At 38.5% G+C, this 15309-nt stretch overlaps 1 protein-coding gene across 1 annotated transcript; it reads right to left on the reverse strand.

The window, feature by feature from the left end:
- Positions 1-392: 392 nt before the first annotated feature.
- On the reverse strand, positions 393-4901 carry henmt1 (HEN methyltransferase 1). The gene is made up of 9 exons (XM_062424849.1): positions 4818-4901; positions 4513-4625; positions 3472-3606; positions 3121-3303; positions 2389-2575; positions 1343-1553; positions 1060-1129; positions 668-825; positions 393-545 (listed from the first exon to the last, which is right to left on the reverse strand). Exons 1-9 carry the CDS (start codon positions 4899-4901, stop codon positions 433-435), a joined length of 1254 nt encoding a protein of 417 aa, XP_062280833.1. The 3' UTR covers positions 393-432.
- Positions 4902-15309: the final 10408 nt, after the last annotated feature.

The following is a 15309-nucleotide window of genomic DNA, read 5'->3' on the forward strand; positions in this document are numbered from 1 at the left end:
TGTTACAGACTTGTCCTTCTGACCAACATTTGCTTCCTGAACAAGTGTACTGGATGCTTAAAATGTGTACCTTGCACTGTTAAATAAAATAATTGAAAGCCTTCAGCATGTACATATTCCCCTTCAAACAAGGAAACGCACAACAATCACAATATCAACATTTTTTTTCACATTTACAGTTTTATTTTACCATTTACATGTGAACCGTCTGAGTCACATTCAGTCAGTACTTTCAAATTTTAGGAGCCAATGGATTTTTTATTTTTTTTTTACCTGCTTTTGTAATTCTCCAAATATCCAACAAATCCCAAACATACTTTCCACGGTGCTGTTTGGGATTTGTTACAATTAGTATTGTCCAGCAGTGAAAGAGGGAAAACACTTGCTCAATCATGTTTTCAAGTCATCTACTTGCCATCTTTATCTTCAGGATCAAACAGCTTCCCAGTCTTCCTCTTCCACGGCACTGTGGGAGCACTGGTTGGCCCCTGCATACCCACTGTCCTCTAAATCACAGTGATCCTGAGCCTCTTCTTCCTCCTGGTCTAAAAGCACAAATATGGTCACTTAATATTCAAACTGATAGATTCATGGGAGGAGTTTAATCAGGATGGATCAGGAGGGCTTAATACATTTTTTTTTTTTAAATCCAACTGGTGGCAAATACCTTGTTCTTGATTATAAACAAGCACAGCAGAGCCGTCTTGGCTGAGTTTGACTGCGGGGTCATCCATTAAAAGATGTCTGAGATTACTGAGACTTCCACCCAGCACACTGACTTTGGGACAGCAGGCCCACAGCACAGCCAGGGGCACAGACACATACCTAGCCACGCAGATAAAAGCACACAATCAAATCCAGTATGTGATGGGGAAGTGTTAACCTGTTAATCTTATAACCTTATGATTTGTTAGTGATAACTTTTGAATGGGTTTCAGTCTTGTACTGGAAAAGAGGGAAAGATCTTTACTAGGGGTGCCGATGTCACACACAAAAACGAGGATCCTGGTCATGATCTGAATGCAACAAACTGCCTTATTGTTCCTGTTGGAAACACACCTGGGTGATGTGCACGACTCCTGTTGTTCTTGCCCCTTTGTCAAAACACCTCCTCCAGCCTCTGACAAACCTAAACATAAATAAATAAATATAACAAGCATTATACCAGCATTAATTAGTCATGTCAATTTAAAAGATAAAGCCCAGCAGCAAAAATTATTTTAGTGGGCTGGGGAAGTCTTGAATTTGCAAAGGTCCAAAACAAAACATTTCAAGTCAATTCTACTGCTGCTATAACTTTTCAGTTTTTGTCTCCATATCAGAAATGGTTGCAGATGTTCACCTGTCTGCTTCTCCTCCATGTCCATGCGGCCCTCACAGACACTTCTTTCTCCTTCCTCAGTATGGCTCAGTGTAAAAGCACCATCCATCTCACCAGTCCTCTCCTCCATCCATTCCCTCTTCAGTTTTTCTGCCCAGTACACCACCTCACTCACCAGGACCCTCCGCAGGATGTTTTTGTCTTGCAGGCTGGGGTACTTTATGCTATACAGCTAAAAACAAACCGATAAATATATCAAAGCGTGGAGCCCAATACATGGACTGTTTCAGAAAATTGCACTGAAGTAATCCAAATACATCTCCAGGGTTGTCATGTGCCTGATTCTTTTAGAGTATTCTGGATCCCTATTCAGACTAGCTGGTTTAGTCTGTCCTCTATCATTTAAAGAAAGGCTTAAGGGCTTACAGTTCTTAGCAATCACCAGTAGAGGGAGACAAAGTTCAGTGCTTCTCCAAAACAACCTCTACTGTCACCTCTGGTTCTCAAGTTTTGGTGCTTGGTTTTATGTCCATAAGAAAGGAATTATTAATCCCCCCCCCAAAAAAAATCTTCACCATCACACTGATGTTCATCTCTTACCTTGCTGTGCAGGATTAATTCTGCATTTATGAATACAATCTAAAACACTGCATGAAAAGATCAAATCAGTTTCCTGTTAATGTGAACAGAAAAGTTTCATATCAGAGATCATGACTCTTCATCTCATGTCTATCAGAGCTTGTATCAAGAAATGTGGGGCCTCTTAAAAGGTATAAAAAATAATTATACAGCTCACAATGTCATATAAAGTATTCCTCTTTAATTTTAATTAAATATAATTAACACAGTGGTATGATTAAATTACTCAACTGAAGAAGGTTGAGACATGTCACTGACTTCTCTGCATACACACCAATATTTTAAATGTCAAACACTGTTTTGAGATATTTTATTCTATTTTGTCTTTACTTGATGGTGGTAGTAGGGGGCAACGTGAAACTTTGGAGAAAGAGAAAAGGGTAACTTAAGTCCACCACAAATTGGTCACATGAGAGCAATCTACTCACCAGTGTGTATGACAACACATCTTCTGCATCATCGCCAAAAAACCTGTTGCAATGAGCTCCGCCCCCAAGCCTGTGAAACACACCAATCTGCGAGCAGAAGCCGACTCTCTCCTGCTGTCCTGAAGGCGCCTGTCCAACACCAGTGAACTCCACCTCATAGCCATATTTCAAACACACTTTCAGAGCCCTGAGAATGGATGCAATTTTAACACAGTTCAGTTCAAATCTTTATTGTTCATGAAAAGAATAATTAAATGACTGCTCACCAATAAAACTTACTGAAGAGATTTGAGTGATAATGATTATACAATTAGCCTAACTCACTAAGAAGACATGCATCCTGGTGCATCCAGGTATCATTTCGTAATTAAGAGTTATTGACTTTATCGATGTGGTCATGTTTTTCAGGCTGAAAAGTTTAAATGGTTGCCATGTGGACAAAAATGTTAGATGATTAACAACACAGTTTGTGAACATTGCATTATATCTTATGACTGCCTTACATTTTGGGCAACAGGAGCTGATGAAAGTGTAGAAACCGGTGCAAAATGATTGCTTCAAATTATGTTTCACTTATTCTGAAAGACTGACACCAAACTAGCTGCGTTCATGTGTTTTAAGGTGGATTTATCCATTAGCAACCCCTGTCTCTACCATGTTCCTTAACACTCTTCGCTCTGTGCTCTCCACTATTGTCTAAAAAGTCTCACATGGACCGTTAAAACATCATACCAGGTCTGGAACTCAGCTCTGGTCCACTCAAATTTGTGGTCACTGTGCCTGAAACCTGCCAGTCTTGGGAGAAGGGGGTTGAACTCAGAGTTTGGGGTGCTGATGATAACTGCCGCTGGGGTCATGTAACCAAACACCACGCCAGAAAACAGCTTCACATCAGCAAGATGGAGGTGCTCTATGCTGCAGACAGCCAAGGATGAAACATTTTGATAAATAATGGACATAGAGAGACACAACGAAAGGGAAAGACATAGAAAGGAGAAAATAATGGACAAAATATAACAAGAAAAAGACTCATTAATACTGATAGATTAGACATTGGGCTTCAACGGCTAAACAGACACTTACAGCTCTATACTGGACACCAGATCAAATCCTCTTAACCGTGTGTCTTTTTGTGTGATTGAGCCCTGGTACAGCTCTATGCACAGCTGATCGTAACCTGGCTGCAGATAGTCTGTTGATATAGGAGCCAAGTCATGCCTGAAAAGGACATACAAGCAGAATTTTAACATTTTAATGCACCCATCACAGTACAGGTGTCACAAAAGTCAACCATTAAAGAGGATTGAGGAGTCAAGAAGTATCAACAGCCTTGATCGTTTAGAAGGAGATCAATTAAGGGTGAAGTTTAAGTTTGAAGTTTAGCACAATAATCACCATTTCTGATGGTAGAAACACCCAAAAATAAGTCCAGGTGCCTGTAAGTTTAACTATTAATATGTCATTTAGATGGTTAACTGCTTTTATAATAAGAAGGCTCGATATAAACTCAACATAACAATTTATCAACTAACAGTACTGTGTACAAAATGTTGTCGTCCAAATTAATTCATCAATTAAAACAAATCTGTTCTGATGTAACAAATTAATGGTGGAACACAGCTCACTGCATTTAAAATAAATGTTACTATTTTAAAGTGACTTGGCACAACAGTAAGTTACATCTCACAAACAAATGGGTGACAAATTAAAAGGACCAGAATGAAGTGTCTTAGTAAGGTGTTAGGCCTCCAGAACAGCTTCAGTGCACCTTGGCATTGACTCTGAAATCTACTATTGAACAATGTATTCTTCCAAAAGATTATTACTCATTTGGTGTTTTGATGGTGGTGGCGGAGAACACTGTCTAAAATGTCTCAGATAGGTTTTCATGGCTATGGATCATAATTCACATAATTTTCATCAAACCATTCAGTGACCCCCCCACCCCCCCTCATTCCCTTTGGATAGGGGGCATTGTCATCCTTAAGACATCACTCACATCAGGGCAGAAATGTTTCATCATAGAATAAAGGTGATCACTCAGAACAACTGTGTATTGATTTTCAATGACCTTTTGAGTCTCATGATAATGTATTTAATTACACTTTTCATTTTCAAACGTACATCCTCTTTTTAATTTTGGAACCGTCCACGTCGACTCCAACCAGCAGCTCAATATCTCGGCAAAACTTGAGATTTTTCAGTAGTGCGCACTCACTACAGCCCAAATCCACCACCTGCGGACAGAAACAGGATAGTTTTACCAAGTCAGAGGAAATAAATGACATGTGCAGGACAGTCAAATGTTAGCGCTAATTTGGGAGCATGTTGTAGATAGCATTAGCTTTGTTTGTAGCGGTTATTTACGATTAAAACATTGATTCCCAAGCTTCAGTGTTGAATATATAGACCTTAACTTAACCACCTACCTTTTTAGGTTTATTCCTCTTGACAAAATCGATGACAAATTGATGTCTCTGTCTGTGAAGCGGCGGGCTAAACAGTGGCTGCATGTTTAATTGAAGCAACTCGCTCACGGCGCCTGTAGGGGGCGCTCCTGTGCTCTTAAAAGTCAACGCCCTCTGGTTTTATTTCCAATGCAGTCAACATTTCAACTACTTTTATATATCCGACAAGCCACATCTACAGATAAAGACCCATTGTCTTAGGGTGGATCACGGTTATGTGGGGCACTTTTTGCAATTCTGACTTGTTCAACATATTTACATATGAATCCAATACATTATATCAACATCTAATATCATTATGAAATCCCTGAGATGTTTTCTTTGTTTAATCAGAAGACAATTTGTAGATATTGTACTCAAAAGGAAAATGGCACATTAATGTTCCTTGTGTCAAATGGTTTCAGAATTTGTAGGTTTTGTAATCTGGGCCACTAGTTTTTAGGCTTAGAAATACTAGATTTATGCAAAGCAACCTTATCAGCCAAAACTTTCTGAAATGCACATACCCATATTTGGTCTTTTAATTTTGTTTGCCTTTATGTTTTTTTTGTTTGCTTTCTGCGTTAAATAGGTTAAAAAAAACTAGAAGCCTGAATGTTTACGCGTAATGTTAAACTATACAACTTTTTTTTTGTTTTACTTTCTTGAGTCATGTGCCATTTGTCTTTTTCTTTTTTTTTTAAACAATGCCTTTTTATGAGGGCCCAAATGGATTTTAGGTAATGGGTTACAATAACCTGTTTCACAAGTATTCTTTTTGTTTTTCAGTTGTTAATTTATTTTGCAAGGGAAGGGACCATGTCAAAATACTGAAATCAGGAGAGGATATGCCACATTAAACACATTACATCAGCTTACATGTAATTAGTTTGGAGTCCACCACTGCACCACACACAAACACAAACTCCCTGCCTAAGCGGACTAAGTACTTAAGAGACTATAGTAGTCCCTTAACTGAGAAAAAAAATCATGTGAAATTAAGAGCCATATTGCACAATAGCCTGTTCACACATCCTTGATAAACAATGGTGCCTCAAACCACAGAGGCATTGCTCCAATCAAAGGTGTAAAGAAAACACATCTTTTAACATAAACACATTATATTATAGTCTTCTATCATCAACACATGATGTAATAGGAAATAGGTAGTAGCCCTGTTAGCACCTTGGCCAATGCAATACTTGAGATGGATTTCAGAGCTTAGTGGTCTGCCTAATAATCAAACTTAGAGTTGTTATGTCAATACAAATTTAATAACTTTCTTTGCGACATATATTAAATATTGATGGATGTCTGATATTGAAAGTCACTCTGTTCTTTGCCTTATAGATGTGCATTGTCAAAATTAGAAAATGAATCGATAATATACCACAATTCCTTTAGTTGTCAGTTCTAGACTACACAAACAGGCACACATGCTGAAGTTTGTAAGAAAATTGTCAACACTGATTGTTTACACAGAGGGGCTTCCTTTATTCTGCCGTCTCTGGGACTGTTACAAAAGATCTGTCAAAGTGTTCACCAAATGATGAGTCAGTAGTAAATCAAAAAGAAAATATACTGCATGGTCTTAAAAAATATTGCTTGATAAATGATTTGTGTTTTGAGTAAACAAATAAACTGATCATTTATTTGTTTACACTACTTTTGGTTCAATAATTAACCAGATAATCTAATGACCTACCTCAAAAAACAAAACATGGACCGCTGGGGTAGTCGAGTGGTTAAAGCATGTGTCACATAAAGGCAGTGTCCTTGGTTCAAATGTCCTTGGGACCTTTGCTACAGGTAATTCCCCTCTTTCTCTCTCTCCCTGTTTCCTGTTGGCCTCTATGCCACTACAACACTTACAAATAAAGGCAAATGCCAAAAATAAAACATTTATGATAAATAAAATATCAGCAATACTTTGTTAGACAGCTATAATGCTACATGCTGCTGTGACACCAGCCGCAGTTATGAGAATGTATATAATCTATTGCTGACAAAGATTTAAACGCATTTTAATCTGAAGTTCTCCTCATGTTTGATGAGGGTATAAGAGGTAACCCAAACAGAAGATTTTTCCTAAAGATTTGTAGTTGGATTTACTTTCTTTTTTACAATTTTCTCCCTTAAGATTTAAGGATTGAACCAATAGCAATTCTGTTATGGATGCTCTTAAGTGGAGACCAGTGTTGGGGTCATTTCTCAAACAAGCAACATTACTCGTTTCTATTTTTAAAAAGTAATGTGTTTCTTTACTTAATTACTTGCTGTGTTAAGCAATCAATTACTTGTTACATTACTTTTGCGTTACTCCTTAGCAACACCTGCGATGTTGTGTAAAAAATAATATATCAACAAATAAAATAATGAATATAATAATGAGTCTTGGCCATCATAACAACATGCTGTACAAATAATAACTGCAATAACAAATAAAATAATATATAAATAACCTGTTTATCCTCGGAGTTAGCCCAAGACTGGCTAGGCTGAAGAGCCTCTCCATGGGCGTACTAGATAGCGTTTCCATCCTGGTATAACACCGGTCAAGATATCTCACCAAAGTTTTCCAGTCTGATGATGGCTGTCCATTGACTATTATCGGTACTTTGCAAAGACGGAGATTTAACCTTACAACTGAGCAACGCACAAGCTTTGGCTGCTTGGTTGGGGTCTCATACACTCAGCTTGAGCATCACTGTGGGTCTGTGAGTATTTCGTTTCTAGCGTGCATGAAAAGTACCTTTGATTTTTTTTTTATCCGCCCAGTTTATACATAATAATTGAAGAACTTATGTAAAGCAAGTAACAACATATTTGTTGGTTTGGTAACTTAATGTAGATACTGTAACGCGTTACATTGTAGCGCATCACACCCAACACTGGTGGAGACAATAAACATATAATGGTGTTTCTGCTTAGTCCACTGTCTTTTCAAGTGGAATTAAGTGGAGGGTTTTGGGATAGTACATTGATGTTATAAGCTGTGCTACAAAGGCAGTGGGAACTCAAACTATTTCCGGGCCTGCCAATAAGAAGAGTACTCCATCAGGGTCTGTGGGTTGTTTTGGAATTCCACTGGTCAGCTCCACCAGGCACTTGACTCATTCACACTCACACTGTCCTATGACATTATGGCCCACACTAAGAGACCAATTCACCTTAGCCCTACAACAACACCCATGTGATAAAGATCAGGCCGGCGTATAGGCCCTCAAAAAGGAGTGGGCAGAGGCTCTCGAAAAACTGTTGCTGAGGAATGGGGAGGTATGGAACCATCAGACTTATTAAGTTACTGTTGCAGTCCCAGCAGCCTGCCCATCAATCCATCCAGCAACCTCTACACCAACAATGGGAACCCTGCGAGAGCTCCAGCAGCTCAGAGATGACTTATGGACTGATATACAACACAACATCGCAACTCGGCATGTTGGCAAAGGGGAAGGCTCTAGTAGAGGAGCTAAAGTTTTAGCAGGCTGGAATGGTGTCAAGCACCCCTTGATCTATTGCAGCCCAAGTACACCTATTAATACAGCTCAGCGCCCCCGGGAAAACCATCCATCTCATCCTATGATGTCCATGGGTGTCAGTGGAATAACCAAGGAAGACAACTCTGTAAACACTGTGGAGATTCTGGTCATCTGCAGAGGAACTAGCAGCATGCCCATTATGGATCCTAGTGGGACACTAGTGGAAAAGCTGAGAGCAGTAGATTGATGATTTTTATACAGCTTAATTTTACCATTGAGCTGTATATTTAATAATTGAGGTTTGGGTGGGGCTTAAATATTGTAAAGAAAATATTAAAATGCATTATTTAGTTAAAGTCTACTGAATGCACAAATATACTGAATGTTGTCTTTGTGTAAATGGGGGCAATGTTATCAACATACTGGAAGTTGTGCATATGTTATACAGGTACGCATACTTGAAAGTATATATATGACTAATATAATGATACATATTAGTATCCAAATAAGTGTCACATATTTTTACAGAATATAAATCATCAAGGCCAAATTTATGTTTTTTTCTGGACACTGAATAGCAATATATTAAAATACCAAATAAGACTATGATAGACTAAGAGACCATAATATTCCCTTAACTGAAAAAAAACATGTCATATTAGGAGCCATATTGCACAGCAGCCTGCTCACACATCCTTGATGAACAATGGTGCCTCAAACCACAGAGGCATTGCTCTAATCAAAGGTGTTAAGACAACACACCTTTTAACATAAACACATTATAGTCTTCTCTCATAAACACATGATGTAATAGTTTGGGGAAAAAGTAGTGGCCCTGTTAGTTTCTTGGCCAATTCAGTGCTTCAGGTGGATTTCACATCCATATTAGGTTGTTTTGCCTTTCAGTCACATAATATAACATTTAAAATAATAAAATTAAAATAAAATTTCCTAAAGTATTTTAACATCCAATACACAAAAGCCATAGTATATGCTGAAAAAACAGAACAAACCCAAATAACATATGAGGTCTTAAAGCTTTATGAATCAAGGCACAGTGATACTGCCACAATGGATAAAAAGCTTCTTTGTCCTTCACCACAAATATTTTCTTGTTCTTTTCATTATAAACAAATATACTTTGTATTTGCTTGTATTATGTAGGATACATTACGTTTTTCATAATCAAAGGCATTGAAACCTATGGGCATCAGGAGACTTGACAATGATTTTAGGACAGAAATGAGCAATCAATTACTTATTTTTCAAATAATGATTTGCTAACAATTTTGATAACATATTGTTAATTTAAGTCATTCATCAAGACAATAATGATCAATGATGTCAAAAATTATCAATTATTAGGATTTTCTCCTTTTCTCTATCTTATAGTATGTAATGTCTTTGTATTTTGGACTTTGACATAAGCAATTTCAGGACATCACCTGGAAAATTGTGATGGACATCGCTCAATATTTTTTTACATTTAATTGAACTGATGATTCATCAATTATCAATTTAATGAAAATATAATTAAAAATGTTGTCTTACAAATTACAAATGTAATCTTTCATTGTAGCCCTAAATTATGTATGTTCAATCAGCATAGAAGAGTTTACACCATCATTTGAAGGCTTGAAATGTTGAAACTGTAGACAATATGGTGAAACTCTTGAGTTGTTCCATTTACAACATGGCACGTTACATGTTACAGGACAAAATATATGAACCTGTATTCAACTCACTTTGTGACTATCTTTTTTGCAAAATTACAAATTTGATATGAGATGTTGCTGTAATAAAAACATAGGGTCACATAGCATTTGGCTAGTGTAGTTTAGCATTTCCTTATATGTCACCCTCTGGTGTAAAGGCAGTTGAGTTTGGTTTAGACAGCTGACACTGCTTGGCTTAAGGGTCAGTTCCCCTAAATTGATCTTAACTCAGGTGCAGTGGCGGATTTAGCAATTTGGGGGCCCAAGGCGAATTTAGCTAGGGGGCCCTTCACAACGGATTCACAACAATACTTATCACCCTGTGTTTGTGTAAGTGACAGGGCAGCTACCACTAAGAGCACTGGGGTAAGGTCCTCTGTAATTTGTGACTCAGCAATCCCAGAGTTTTCCCCCCAGTTTTTAATATTTAAGGGGGTATGTCCTAGATATTTAATACTACTCAGCCTGTGTACACAGTATAATGGCTTGTGCCTGTGGAGTGAGCTTTTAAAAGTTGGAAAAAATGACCCAAATGATGTCAATTTTAAAAGAGGTGTGCATTTATAAGGTCTAATGAGAGATGCTGTGGAGATACCTTATGGAAAATGTAGGTTTCTACTGATTTCAGAGTTTTATGCATACTAGGGATTAAAAGTCAGGATAAATCAGCAATATTAAATCCCTTAAAATGTGACAACATTTAGACCAACAAAGGACAAATGAGCAAAGAAGTAGTTTCCCACCAGATTCTGGCGAGAAGGCTTTGAAACTGTGTTTAGACAACTAATTCCACATTTGAAGTATTTTAAAGTATGTTATGGGGACTTGATTTCAGTATTTCAATAACACTAGCTATGGCCTTGGTAAGTAGATTAGTGGCACCAGTGAACCGATCATATGACAAGTACGTGATCATCTCAGCCTTAATTTATGTGTAACAGTTGCACGTACTTGGGTCTGTAAAAGCACAAAGAAATACCTTGCATCCACTTTCTGTCCCTCAAAGCTTATGTCAGAAACAGCCAGCCTGTGAAACAGCTGTTCTCAGTTTGCCATCAGATCTCCTGGTCTTTGGTCTTAAAACATGTCCATTTTGCATACTTAAAGAGATGCATACCCAAGAATAAAAGCCAAAGTAATTAAGTAAAGCAAACATGGACATGTGTTTAAGTGGATGAGGGGGGATATAAATTCTAAGCTGTGTAATGGCATATAATTATTGTTTGTACGGGTCCTCTCTTCACTAAGTCACAACGTTGACAGTCACTGAAAACGTTGGGCCACAACGCCGGATCATCTCCGATGATGACAACACTTTCGTGGTGGTCAACAGAATCAGGACTGCTACTCACCATCTCCTCATTGTTGACATCTCTTCTGTCAGAGCTCGAGCATGACGCAGTTACTATGGTTACCTCCTCCCCTTCTGAATTAGCCGGCGCCTCCTGCTGCTCCTCGACAACCGGCGGTGTTGTCGAAACATTAAAAAATGTTGTCAACTTCGGGAGTGCGTCATTTTTTGATTTCGCCTCCTCCCGCTTCCTTCTTTTGGTGGCACCACTTGGGTAGTTTCGCTTCATTTTCCAACTGTTGATATCAATTTCACCGCTCACGTAACGTCTTCCAAACTTCCCTCCACTTCCGTCACATAAGTTTGGAACTCTCGCGATCATGGCCTGGATGGAATAGTCCATTATAACACGAAATGGGATGGGGTGTAGACGGATACTTTATTTCTTTGTATTTTAGTTTGTTGTCTTTGTTTCCGATTTAAACAAAGAAATTTACATTTAGATTTAAAAACGCAATGGCTGGGGACCACTGAGGGCCCCGATTCCCAGCTGAATGGAGAGTGGGCAGCTGGTCTGGGGGCCCCTGCAGTTCGGGGAAGTGGGGGGGGGGGCCCCAGGCAGTTGCCTACCTTGCCTCTATTGTAAAACCGCGTCTGCTCAGGTGTATGTATGTGGTGCATACATTATTGAAATATTACATTTAAAAATTTCAACAGCAACATCTCTTTCCAATGAGTATCTGTCACTCTGTATAATCCACAGAACAAATGGTTAACAGTGTCACAACACTGACAGTGTTATCTCCAATTAAGAACAATCTCCAAACTCAAGCCAATGCTCTCCCACTCTGACCTGGAAAAAATTATTCATGCTTTAATTTTTTCCGGACTAGATTTCTGTTCCAAAGTCAAAGTTGAAATCTAGAGGGGACCGCGCTTTCGCCATCAGGGCCCTTCGGTTTTGGAATGACCTGCCTGAGGAAATACGGCTCACAGAATCAGTAACTTCTTTTAAATAACTTCTCAAAACTAATTTCTACAGACTAGCCTTTATGGTACGATATAAATACAGTTATTATATTATTATTATTATATCTATGGACAATATCAACTGCTATTCCTTTTTAAAGGAGTCTACTCTGGACTTACTTTTAATTGGAACCTGCTCAAAGTTATGTGGTTTGACATTCTTAAGGGGATTTTGTTGGTAGATAGTAGTTCTGTATCATTTAGTGTTTTCTTTAATATGCTATTATATCCATCCTGGCAATGTATGGAAATACAAGCAATAACTAAACAAATAAGGAAAAACAGGGTGATAGGGGGGGACCCATACTGGTTTAAAGAAGGAGTAAGACTCCAGCATCTCATGGAAGGAGAATGATGAAATGGGAGAGAGCAAAAGTTGAGGAGTAGGAAGAGTTTGGGCAGGAGCATACAGGAGTGTATGCAGAGGAAAATAGTTAGGGTACAATGAAAGGTGATGAAATGAAGAAGATGGGATGTAAATGATTTAAGTGAAGACCTCAGCATCTCTCTGGTCACATCCTGTTACGATGGTAGAGACACTGAAACAACCTGAGCTCTGCAACTTTCCTCTCAACACCTCCTGCATGTCAACGTTGTTTTCTCCCATAGCCACACTCATACTGCATAGCTTTGCATAGTGTGATGCTCAACCTGTTGGTTGTCATCTCCATCTCTCATTTCAGGCACAGATGCTTTCCCTGAATTATTGTAGTTTGTTGTGTGTTACAGCAGGTACAGGTGTCTGGGTAATTTAACTTATAGGGGAAATAGATGAAAAACAGTTTTCATAATATTATGCTTTTTTAAATTCTATGCTATGAGACTTTATTTTAGAAACAAAACAGCCCTGACTCCACCCTGCATACAAGCGTTTTGCATTGTTTTTAAAAAAGCTACAACAGGCTAGTGATATGATATCAGTTTCACGTGTAAATGAAAATGTAATTCTCAATGGGCCTCTCTGTATAAAGGTACCACAGAAGTAGAAGTTATGATAATCTCCCTCTTAATATTTTCACCAAACTGTCTTGGATTATTTCAAATAGTGTGGATTTAATAAAAGGGTTGGAGATTTATTTTGCATGTCGAGTTTGGTTTTTATATTTCTCTATTAAGAGAAGTAAAATAGTTTATATTCTCACACGCCAAGCAAAACTGCATTTCTATGACATGCAAGAGTGTTCCTGACTGAACTGTCTTTTTTCTGCAGTTCACAAAATGAGAAGTCATATAGTACATCAAAAAGAAAATATACTGCATGGTTTTATACATTTTGCTTGACAAATTAGCAGTTTATTGGTTAACACTATTTTGGTTTAATAATCAACCAGATAATCTAATAACCTACATAAAAAAAATATAGCCGGTTATTATAATTCCAGCAATACTTTGTCAGACAGCTATGATGCCACATGCTCATAAGATACCAGCCACAGTTATGAGAGTGAGTGTTTCATTGTCAGGACTGTGGGTGGATGCGTTGAGACAGGGACCTAGTCAGGCCATGTAACGTTAGTCCATTTCCTATTTAACTGCCACAGAAACGTCCCCTGGCATGTGTATTTCATGTTGATGCACAAGGTGTGCATACCAAAGAGTTGTTTTTTTACCAATCCAAAACCTTCAGTAGTGCGTGCAGTTAGCAAAGTTTAAATTAAGCAGCCCACCTCCTTGCGCTGAAAGATGGGGCAGGTCTGACACATGACCAACAGAAGCACTTACTTTTGCAGCTAATGATCAGGACTTTAGACACACAAGAACAGTTCTCCACCAGATTCCCAGAGGTAATGCCCCTGTTGAGCATGATCAGTACCAGCTGATTCCACCATCCTTGTATCCAGAGCTTCAGACCCTCCAGCAAGGGACACTGGACAATTGGGTGTTTAGGTTGAAAACTAGTCTATGGGCCACTCCTGTTGTCCTGGTTAAAAAGAAAGATGGATGTTACACAGTCTGTGTGCATTAACAAAAACTGAGTACTTTAACTCAGAAGGATGCCTTCCCACTATTAAGGACAGAGGAGGCAGTCTCTGAGCAGGCTGAACGACTCTCTTTGATACTCAACACTGGTTTGATCCCTGTGAAAGAGGGCACTCCCTGCACTCACTACACCTTTTGGCCTCTTTGAGATTGAATGTAAGCCACTTGGCTTGTGCAACGCTCCTGCAACCTTCTAGCACCTCATCCAAAGGTGCCTGGGTGATAAGGAAAATGTATACCTATGAAAATATTTATACCTTCCTATAAGCACCTGCATTGGTTTTAAATCGACTATGGTCTAGACTTAATTTTTATTTGGAATGCCATTAAAATGATGTGGTTTGGTATTCATTGGTTTCTATTTCTTTGGTAGACAGTAGAAGGTCTATGACATTAACGCTACTGTTTTCTTTAACATAGTATTAGAACATTCATTCTGGCCATGTCCACAAATATACAATTACTATACGAATAAGGAGAAGGAGGTAAAACAGGACCAATAACCAATAATAGTAAATGATGAAATGGGGAAGAGAGTTGGTGAGTTGGGGGGGGGGCAGAGTTAAATAAGGAAGAGTTAAATAACTGATGTCATGAAGAAGTGAATCAGAGGGCTGCTAGATCTCAGCAGCTCCCTCATCACATCCTCTGATGATGGTAGAGACACTGGAACAAGTTGAGCTCTGCACTCCTCCTCTCAACACCTCCTGCATGTCAACACCTGTTTCTCCCAAAGCCTCACTGATCAGAAAACTGTTGTACTCCGTCGCTGTGCTTACCGTGATTCTCAACCTGTTGGTCGTTCATAAATACCAAAGATATGTTTTGACATTCTGTTGGCATTCTATCTACCAGAGAGTGTTAAAAAAAATAATTTATGGCAGCTCACTCAAAAATGCTTATTTATGTTATGTGTTGTATAAAGACAATAGATATTGGTCCAGTATATCAGATTTTTTAAACTTAATCTCAGTCCAGAT

Source organism: Scomber scombrus, chromosome 8 (assembly GCF_963691925.1).
Source record: "Scomber scombrus chromosome 8, fScoSco1.1, whole genome shotgun sequence".
Lineage (NCBI taxonomy): Eukaryota > Metazoa > Chordata > Actinopteri > Scombriformes > Scombridae > Scomber > Scomber scombrus.

Bases quoted from the DNA above. Each gene is read 5' to 3' on its own strand.
- henmt1 (XM_062424849.1), bottom strand. From the start codon at position 4,901: ATGCAGCCACTGTTTAGCCCGCCGCTTCACAGACAGAGACATCAATTT. The intron at 4,626-4,817 runs GTAGGTGGTTAA...TTCTGTCCGCAG, and splicing joins AGAGGAATAAACCTAAAAAG to GTGGTGGATTTGGGCTGTAG. The intron at 546-667 runs GTATTTGCCACC...TTGTGCTTTTAG, and splicing joins TGTTTATAATCAAGAACAAG to ACCAGGAGGAAGAAGAGGCT.